The 9,693-nt window shown below is 55.1% G+C and overlaps 1 protein-coding gene across 3 annotated transcripts in view; it reads left to right on the top strand.

The window, feature by feature from the left end:
• Positions 1-369: 369 nt before the first annotated feature.
• SMAD7 (SMAD family member 7) overlaps positions 370-9,693 on the top strand; it is a 30,222-nt gene continuing 20,898 nt past the window's right edge. Inside the window, exons 1-3 of one of the 3 annotated variants that reach the window (XM_074355140.1) lie at positions 371-2,613; positions 3,943-3,996; positions 9,622-9,693. In XM_074355140.1, the coding sequence (XP_074211241.1) occupies positions 2,004-2,613; positions 3,943-3,996; positions 9,622-9,693 (736 nt within the window). In that variant the 5' untranslated portion in view covers positions 371-2,003. Of the gene's footprint in view, positions 2,614-3,942; positions 3,997-9,618 lie in introns of all 3 variants that reach the window. The other 2 variants (XM_074355139.1, XM_074355141.1) reach the window with 2 other exon arrangements.

Here is a 9,693-nt window from a genome sequence, read left to right as displayed (position 1 = left end):
CCACTTCTCCTCTGTTTAGGGCAGGTCTCTGTCGATAGCGGGAGCTTCTTTGCTCCCCACCTTTATTCGCTCCCCCCATTGGTGCCCCCTCTGCAGACCGGGAAGGGGGTGGCGGTGGCGGGGGGGCGGGGGGAGAAATAGCTTTTAGAAACCCGATCTGTTGTTTGCGAAACACAATCGCTTTTTTTTTTTTAAAGCGACAGGGTGTCTAGACGGCCACGTGACGAGGCCGGAGCCGGGCGCGCCACTGCGCAGTGGAACCAGCAAAGCAGAGGGCCGGGGGGGGGGGCGGGAGGAGGGGAGGAGGCGGCGGCGGCGGCGGCTGGGGGCGGGGGAGGGAAGGGGGAGAAAGGGGGAGGGAAGGGGGCGGGGGCGGGAGGCCTTGCGGGAGGCGGCGAGTCCCGGGCACACTCGCTCGCCCGCTCGGCGCACGGAGGAGCCTGTCCCCGAGCCGCGCCAGCCGAGCCAGCCGGGCGCCGTGCTCGGTCCGCTCGCCGCGCCGGAGAGAGCTGCCCGAGACAGAGCCAGCCAGCCGGCGCCGAGCAGCCGAGCGCCCGGCCCAGGAGCCCCTGAGTGCGGCTTGGCGAGCTCTCGGCGGCGGCAGAAGGACCCGAGCGCCAGGAGAGGGCGAACGGGGGACAAGGAGGCTCCCGGGCGCGACGAGGAGTCTCGAAGGAGAAGGCGGCGTGAGGGACACCGGGGCCTCCTGCCGCCGCAGCCGAGTCGGGGCGAGCAGTCCGTACAAGGAGCCCCGGCAGCCAGCCGCGGCCAGGGGAGGGGGCGCCGGCGGCCCTCGCACTAGCGAGCAGCTTGCGCCCAAGAGGGCGAGAGCGCGCGACCCGCCAGGGGCCCTCCGCGGCTGCCGCGCCGCCCTCCCCCGCGCTGTCAGCCCCGCGGGGCGCAGTCGCCGCCGCAGCATCTTCTGCCCCCGCGCCCCCGCCAGCCCCGAGGAAGTCCCCGCTGAGGACCGGGGCCCCCGGGAGCGCAGGAGGGAAGACCAGAGACTCCCCTAAATCACCCAGATGCGAAGGATTGAAGCAGCCTAGCCAAAGCTCTCTGTGGATTAAAAAAATATACGATTTTTTTTTTTTGGCAGAAGAAAAGGAGAGGAAGACCAGCGGGGCTCTGCAAGGAAAAAAGGGGGATGTAACTCGTGGATACATTTTTTCCACCCCTCAAATGTCTTGTTCTACTTTGTAAACATTTTCTTGTTTTAAACCCCAGCTCCAGCCGGTCGCCCCCAGACCTCCGGGGTGCGAGGAGGTGGTGGTTTTCATTTTGGGCTTTGCATATTTGGTTCTTAGATTTTGAGAGAGCCTCCTTATTTCGCCAGACATCTCATGTGGGGTGAAGTCCACTCGGCCCCCTCCCCCGAGTCTTCGTGTGCACGGAATTCAAGGAGATCCGGTTACTAAGGATATAGAGGAAAAAAATAAATCGCGTGCCTGCTTTTTTTTTTTTTAATTGCCTGCTTCTCCCCACCCCCGAATTAAGTTGCTTAGCAAGGGGGAAAGAGGCTTTTTCCTCCCTCCAGCAGCCCAGCCGAACGCCTTTCGTTTTTGTCCCCGCGGATCTTCCATGTAGGAAGCCGAGGCTGGCGAGCCCGACACTCGGGAGCCGCTGCGGGGGGGCCTCTTTTTGGGGAGGCGCCGACCCGGGTAGGCTTCGCCGCCCCCAGGGAAGCGGCGGCCGCGTTCCTCCGGGGTGCGCCGGGGCCCGAGAGCCGCGCACGGCGCGGGCCGCGCGGGGTGGGGCAGCCGGAGCGCAGGCCCCCGAGCCCCGGCGGGCGCCCCCGGGCCCCCGCGCGCGCCCCGGCCTCCGGGAGACTGGCGCATGCCACGGAGCGCCCCTCGGGCCGCCGCCGCTCCTGCCCGGGCCCCTGCTGCTGCTGTTGTCGCCTGCGCCTGCTGCCACAACTCGGCGCCCGACTTCTTCATGGTGTGCGGAGGTCATGTTCGCTCCTTAGCCGGCAAACGACTTTTCTCCTCGCCTCCTCGCCCCGCATGTTCAGGACCAAACGATCTGCGCTCGTCCGGCGTCTCTGGAGGAGCCGTGCGCCCGGCGGCGAGGACGAGGAGGAGGGCGCGGGGGGAGGCGGAGGAGGCGAGCTGCGGGGAGAAGGGGCGACGGACGGCCGGGCGCATGGGGCCGGTGGCGGCGGTGCAGGCAGGGCTGGCTGCTGCCTGGGCAAGGCAGTGCGAGGTGCCAAAGGTCACCACCATCCCCACCCCCCAGCCGCGGGCGCCGGCGCGGCCGGGGGCGCCGAGGCGGATCTGAAGGCGCTCACGCACTCGGTGCTCAAGAAACTGAAGGAACGGCAGCTGGAGCTGCTGCTCCAGGCCGTGGAGTCCCGCGGCGGTACGCGCACCGCGTGCCTCTTGCTGCCCGGCCGCCTGGACTGCAGGCTGGGCCTGGGGGCGCCCGCCGGCTCGCAGCCCGCGCAGCCGCCCTCGTCCTACTCGCTCCCCCTCCTGCTGTGCAAAGTGTTCAGGTGGCCGGATCTCAGGCATTCCTCGGAAGTCAAGAGGCTGTGTTGCTGTGAATCTTACGGGAAGATCAACCCCGAGCTGGTGTGCTGCAACCCCCATCACCTTAGCCGACTCTGCGAACTAGGTAAGAAGTTGTTCTGCGCCCACCCTCCCCTCCTCCTGGAGCTCAGGTGCTGGAAGAAAAGCCCCCTTGGGCAGTGTGTTTGTGCAGCCACCTCGCTAGAGGGTAGTGCACATCCCCTCGTGGGAGGAGACTTGGGGGCCAAAGGTAGAGAAAGAGACTAGGGGAAACTAGAAGGGCATTCCCTGGGGGGTTCCCTTCCAGTTTTTGCTGATGTTGCCCCCCCGAGGGGGACTGTGGGCATTGCTCATGCACACAGTCTACAGACTTGGGGTTAAAAATTAGAAGCCCTCATTTCCGGATCAACCAAGGGGTGCAGAGAACTGGGGGTCACGCCTCCCCCTCACCCGGAAAGGCGTTGAGGTGTGTGGCCGAGTTGGATTCGGTCCAAGCCCGCCAAGGAAGACTGGAAGAAGCAGTTGTAAAGGCTGGAAAGTCTGCTCCTTCGGTAAATAAGGAGAGTCGCGTCGGGCACTAGTGGCCAGGATACTGCTCTGGCCGGCGCAGCTTAGGGTTTGGGGACAAAGAGTTAGGATGGGAGGCTGAGGTGAATATCTGCTCTCAACTCTGCCAGCCCAGGGTGGAAGAGAACAAGTAGTCAGGAAAAGTTGGTGTCCCCTACTTTTCCATTTTCTCCAGCCCAGGAAAGCAGTTACTGACTGTAGGATGGTCTGATCCCAGCGCCTCCGTGACGATGCTGCCCCTTACCGCGCTGGGGCCTGGGCTTCTCAGCTGAGACCCCAGCCTCCTCTTTATCCTCCCAGCCTCCTCCATTACTTCCCTTTTCTCTACATCTTTGTGCGGAGGCGGGGTGCACCTGGGGCGCCCACAAACCTAATTTCACCAGCGCACTTTTGGGGTGCACCTCTCGGCTGGGCTGGGAAAGGGGAGCTCCGTGTTCCCCGTGCGGATGCGGAGCGGAGCAGCGGTGGCAGAGGTGAATTGCACCCGAGGGACGCGTCAGGGCGGGTTGGGAGGTGGTAGGGGGAGTGCGGTCGGAAGTTCTGGGACGGGGAGGGGGCTTCGTCGCCCCCCACCCTGTGAACTGTGAAGTGCGCGGCCCCGGCCGAGCCGGTGGTTTCCAGCCGGGCCGGCTGAGCGCGGCGGCGGCGGCCGCAGACGTGGAGGAGCGGAGCGCCGAGGCTGGCGCCAGGCGGCCTCTTTTGTTTATCTGACAGCTAAATATCAAGGCAATCACCGCCTCGCGGCCCTGCCTCCAACCCCCACAGCTAAGACAAACAGTTGGGCTAAAAGAATGCCTCTGTTATCATAAGTTTCTATCTCTCTTTCTTTTGGCTCGTCCTTTATTTTCTCTTTCTTTTTTAATTCCAGAGTCTCCCCCTCCTCCTTACTCCAGATACCCGATGGATTTTCTCAAACCAACTGGTGAGTAGATGATTTTAAAAATATCCTTCCTATCTTAAGTTAGAAATGGAGTGTCTAAAACGCGGATTTTTGTATCTAGACAGCGGCTTGGGGAGACACTTGCCCCGAGGTGGTTATAGGTTTCCTCTGTTGGAAGTTTGGTGGATTTTTTTCCTGTTTTTGTTGTGACTGAAGCTGAGATATGTGTGTGTATGTATATATGTGTATATGTATACATATATATATTTTTTTTTTACAAAGGTGTTTCCTAGATATGCTTTACATCTTGTTCCTTTTTTCATGTGTTTGCACTCTGTAACCCAAGTTGGCTCAGCTTTAACACGTGGAATTTGATCCACGCAGAAGTGTCTTGGGAGCCAAATAGGACAGGTTGATGGGAAGCTTCGGGGATTTCGTGAGTGCCAGAAGAATCAGTGGGAAGAATGGATCAACTGGATAGAAGGAAAGATAGTTTTTACAAGCTGTAGAGAAGACCTTGCTTTGGAGTAAGAAGATTAGAAAATTTGATAGTTAGGGCAACAGCCCCCGCCCGGTTTTCTCAGAATTCCTAGCGGGGTCTATGAAAGTGTTTAGCTTAGCTCTGCCTGCCCTTTGCTTTGTCACCGGATGGCATGGGGCCAGGGCAGAAGCCCCACTTGAGACTGGCACCAGCCCTATTGTGGTTGTCTGCCTTCAACTTCTGGCTGGCAGTGCAGGGGCCAACAGTGCCAGGGAAAGAGAGTCCGCAAAACTGGGACTTGAGGGTGACCACTGGGATGGTCCCCTGTGTCCTGGAGCCCCTTCTTACAGTGGGAGGTTCCTTTGCTTGAAAGTATGGATTGTGATTTTGGTCTGTACTGGTCCCTGAAAAATGCAACATTTTTATTATTTTTTCCAAGTTTCTTGGAGAAGGAAAAGTGAACGGTTGGGCCCCATTTTGCTCTTGGAATTCTACAGGTCCTTCCGCCTCATGAGCTTGGGCTGTTGGGCTTTCCCCCCCACTAATTAAAAGTTTTGCTGGGGCGTTGTCGTAAATTAAATACTTTAATGAATGGTGTAACCCAAGCCCATGCTCTCCAGCCAGCCCTCCCCGACTCCACGCTCCCTCAAGTCCAAAGGCGTTGCTGCTTGCCTGGTGCCGGTCTAATAAGTGGCCTGCAAAGCATGGGATATTTTGCTTTCGATTTGCAAAACACCAGATAAATAGTCATTAATGAGGCGATAACCAGCTCTGTATTTGTAACCAATGTTAACTGAAATTAACAAGCTCTGTTTTCTCAAAGAATGTAACTCGACTTGGTTTTTGGCTTCAAGACTCAAGAATTCTTTTAAGAGCTTAGTTCTCCAAGGGACTCTCTCTGTCCTGTTTTTGTTTTTCGTTCCATAGTCTTCAAATTTGGTGGTTTTTCCTTAAAAGAGAGAGAAAGATAGAGTCCAGTCACCTTGGCCCCGGGGGCAAAGACGATTAGGTGGAGATGTTTCGAGAAACTTCCTAAAACCATAGGAAAGAAGGACCACATTCTCTTGGGTTTTCTGTAGAGATAGCAGGACAAATCTGTTCCCTGGATTCAAGCAGCCAACCTCTCAGGCCAGGACCTCATTTTCAGTGAGTGGAGTGATATATTTATTCATTAGCAAGTGTTGACATTAGGTAGCAAAATGTGTGTAAACAGAGAAGCCACAAAGACAGGAATGTGCCATTTTCAAGGGGGAGAAAAGTTCTCCAGATCAGCCAATAGGAAGTGATTAACCTGCCAATCGGAAACTGAAACAGCTGGTTATTCACCCAAAATATTTTGTGTAAAATAAAAAAACCAAGACAAGTCAAAAAACCCCAAAACCCCCAAATAAAAAAAAAAGAATGAAAAACACCACCCTTGTGTAAGTATGCAAGGGTGTTAACAGGCGAAGCCCCCTCAGTAGGAATCTCCGGACACATTGGAGGGCAGCCAGGGCTGGGGCTGGTTTTGTTGGCTGCTGTGGCCAGGGGCGTTGAGGTCAGACACACAGATGAGATGCTGCCCCAGGTTTTTATCCTCGCCTTGTACAGGGGAGACCATTTGGCTGGGGAATTTAGATCAGCCACTTAGATTCTTCAGTTTCTAAGCCTTAGGTTGAATTTTTGGTCTTGGGTTATTAGGTGAGAACCGGCTGTAAGGTTTACAGTGGACAACTATTAAAATCGTAACCAGTTGCACAACTGAGGAGATCTTTTCAGTGAAGTCTCCAGCTTGGGAAGAGGTGGTGGGAAGGGACTGAGGCTTGGTCCCCCTGAAGCGTTTGAAGGAGAGCCAGGGCTGAAAGTTGGGAACTCCATTTTGCTATAATATAAGTCATTATGTGGCAGCCTCTGGGATACTGGACTTTTGTAGACCCGGGTGCTAGGTGGTTCAAAGTCAGCAGGACTTCATTCTGGGAAAGGAGGATTGTTAGATGTGGCTGAGTGTAGGAGCAGGGTGGCTGTGAGTTGAGCCTATCAGAAGTCAGGCAGACCCCTCACCTTCCTTCCCCATCATACAAGGAGTAAGAGCAGGCTGTTAGAAATGAGATCTCAGCTTATGGGGTGGGGATGTTGGGAGGGAGTGCTCTGTGGGCTCTGCTTCCTGTGTCCTCTGTATCTGATGGTCTGAAAGGTTTGAAGAATGACTGGGGGCGGGGGGATGTTGCCGGTTCGCTGTTCCCTTAGGCTAGGGATGCAGGTGATCATTGATCAGAGCCCTCTGGCAGATCAAGCCTCCAAAGCCTGAGTTGAGAAGTCTGGGACCTAGCCCTGCATTTACTTCTTAACTCAGGCCACTCTTAACTTTTCCAGGCCTCTTTTTAAATCCCTATGATCGAAGAGTTAGATGATTCATTCATTCACTCATTTATTGGTTCATTCATTCATTCATTTTATAGGCCTGATGCTGTGGCCTGAAAATGTGATTTCATTGCATTGGATTGTTCTTCTGTAACCAGGGTTGTGGACTGGAGCAGAGCTGGGTCACTGGGGTACAGTGGTGGGGGTGGGGTGAGGGTTGGGTTCTTCTGTCCAGACAGGACTTAGGAAGTACAGAACTAAGTTGACAAGAATAGGGTGACTCTCTGAGAACCAGTCTCTGAATGAGAGAAGTGGGACCCCCAACTCCCTCTCCTTGTCCCCTCGCAGCACTCGTTCCTTGGCGCTCCCAGGCGTGCATCTTCAAGGGCTCTCTTGCTGCTGGGAGAGGGGAATGAGTCCTTCTCCCACAGAACCCAGCATTTCCTGGGTGCTTGGTGGTGCTTAGTGGTGGAGAAGAGCCAGAAGTGGCCTAGAGCTTGAGTGTGTGCCAGCCTGGGCCCTGGGGAGCAGACAACATGGGAGAAGCTGAGACCCTGGCTTTAGGACGCCACCTCCAGGAGCTTTCTTGTGGGTGAGAGGTGGAGGTGTGGCCTCTGACCTTTACCAGCCTGGCAGGAGCTTGAGGCTAGTCTGGATGCTGAAGGCTGTCTCAGCCCGACTGTGTACAGGGAAGAGTGAGGACGCTGGCCTGCCTGGGGAGGGGGAGGCACGGGGTAGGTGCTGGGTATGACCAGCTCACTGGGTGGCCCCTTGGGCTACTCAGTGACGCCTCAGTTTCCCTGGGTGTATGTCGAACAGGTATACCTTCCTACTTCACAGGGGTGGTAGGAAGTCCTAATTAATGTTTGTAAATCCCGAGATCAAAGGCGCTGCACAAAGGGCAGAGCACCATTTCATAGAAACGCTTGTGGTTGCCGGTGTGGAGCTGGCTTACCTTTGATCTGAGACAGGGATGACACCCTGAATGTGGTCCCAGCTCTGCCCCGAGATGCCGGGCTCTTCCTTTGAAACACACCTTGCCCCTGGGATCCAGATAGCCAAAGCTGGGAGGATGGGGAGGGGGCATGGCAGGGGGGTGAGGGGGTGAGGAGTGGCCATGGATAAGTCATCATATTTAATGTGGGGCTGCCTTCCGTTTGGGGGTAGGTTGAAGCCTATCTCTAGAGCATGCCGAAGGCCACCAGAACAGTTTAGAAAGTGCAGGGTATACTCTCTAACCAGCAACTCTGTTTCCTGCCTGCCCCTATTGTTTTCCATGTGATTAAGTGTATCCTGTAAAACTGTATATTCCTGTTAGGAATAATACTTTACTCTGATAAAATGAGATTACACACACAGTCTTTTCTCTCTCCCCTGCCACTCCTCCGCTTCCCCCTCCTCTGTTTAGAAGAACTCTTGAAAAGCTGTTCTTCTAGCCTGAGAGAGGATGCAGGAGAGATTAGAGGGAGAACCTCAGAGTTGAGGGGCCAGCCCACCTCTGCCCTTCACCCGGGAACAGAAACAGCTGCTGGGCTACTGGAGAGCTCCCGTGGCTACTTGCCTCTGGGCCGCTCTTTCCCTTGGCTTCATATTTGCCATCTCGGCCAAGCGGTTCCAGTGGGAAACTGGTAACGCACACCCCAGGGACATCCTGCTAGTGGCCCGGGGTGGAAGGACTGGAATTTGCACCATCCACCCTGGTGTTTTTGGTTCGGAGCTGGGAAACCCCTTTCCTGAGCTGGCCTTTCTCTATGGATTTCAGTAAGTTTGGCGTTGGCAGTGGTGCGTGATATGCTTACGGGGTCTTGTGTATTTTTGTTTTCTGGGACTAATTAGTTGTGGTTCGTGGGCGTTATTGTTTTAATTGCTTGGAGGGAGGTTGTCGAGTCTATTTCTCAGCTGAAATTGTCATTATCCTCATTAACATTTAGGTCACTGTTGAGCACCTGAGGGTGACAAAGATGTTCAAGAGAAGGTTATAGTCTAGTTCAGGCAGGCAGGATCTGAAGGTCAAAGATCTGTAAAGACCGCAGAAGGAAACTCCCAGTGCTGGATGCCAGAAGGATTTTATAGAAACTGAGGGCAGGGAGCCTCGCAGGTCTGGGGTTGCCCGGGAAGATTTCCAGAGGTGGGGAGTTTGGATTAGGCCTGGAAGGAGGAAGAACATTTCTCTTCCAGCTAGGACCCTTGCTGAGAATGTCCTCTGTTGTCCTGACGTGGCAGGGGCTTCACACAGGTGTATACAAGAGTAATATTCATTGAGTTGTATGTGAGATTTGTGTGCTTCGCTATACTTACTAGACCTCAGTTAAGAACAAAAAAGCAGTCCTTTTAACCTAATGCCAATTTTAAGAAAGTCCTGAAGAACTAGGAAATCTGTCTAAAAAAATGAGAGGGAGACACTGGTCTGTGGGAATGTCAGCGAGGCCACTGGATCCAAGCAAAGAGTCCATGCCCTGGATCTTTCTTTGGGAAAGATGGTGGGGAGACAGCAGCCAAGGTGGAGAGAAGAACCCGGCCTTCTTTGACCTTGGGAACTACCTGGTTTCCTCAATGGGGGATTTGCAATCAAAGAAATTCCAGCCAGTCTGTGATCGAGTCTGACTTGACTAATGATGAACTGGCAGCCCGGAGCCCAGACGGGTGACAAGGTGCTGTGGTCTGTCTCGTGATGGGTAGCGAAGCCTGAGCAGACCATTCATAGTCAGCATCGCGGCTGGGAGTCGGCCGTTTGGAATGTGTGGTTTCTCTTTAATGCTGTTCAGAATGTGCTTACAAGTTAATCTTGGTGTTTCTGTTTACTTATTTGTGTGTGTATTTCTCTCTCTTTTCCCGATCTGCAGCAGCCTGTCCGGATGCTGTGCCTTCCTCCGCTGAAACAGGGGGAACGAATTATCTGGCCCCTGGGGGGCTTTCAG

The sequence above is a fragment of the Camelus bactrianus genome, chromosome 30, assembly GCF_048773025.1.
Source record: "Camelus bactrianus isolate YW-2024 breed Bactrian camel chromosome 30, ASM4877302v1, whole genome shotgun sequence".
Classification (NCBI taxonomy): Eukaryota; Metazoa; Chordata; class Mammalia; order Artiodactyla; family Camelidae; genus Camelus; species Camelus bactrianus.
Note: the sequence above shows the minus strand (reverse complement) of the source record. Positions and strands in the feature narration are given on the sequence as shown.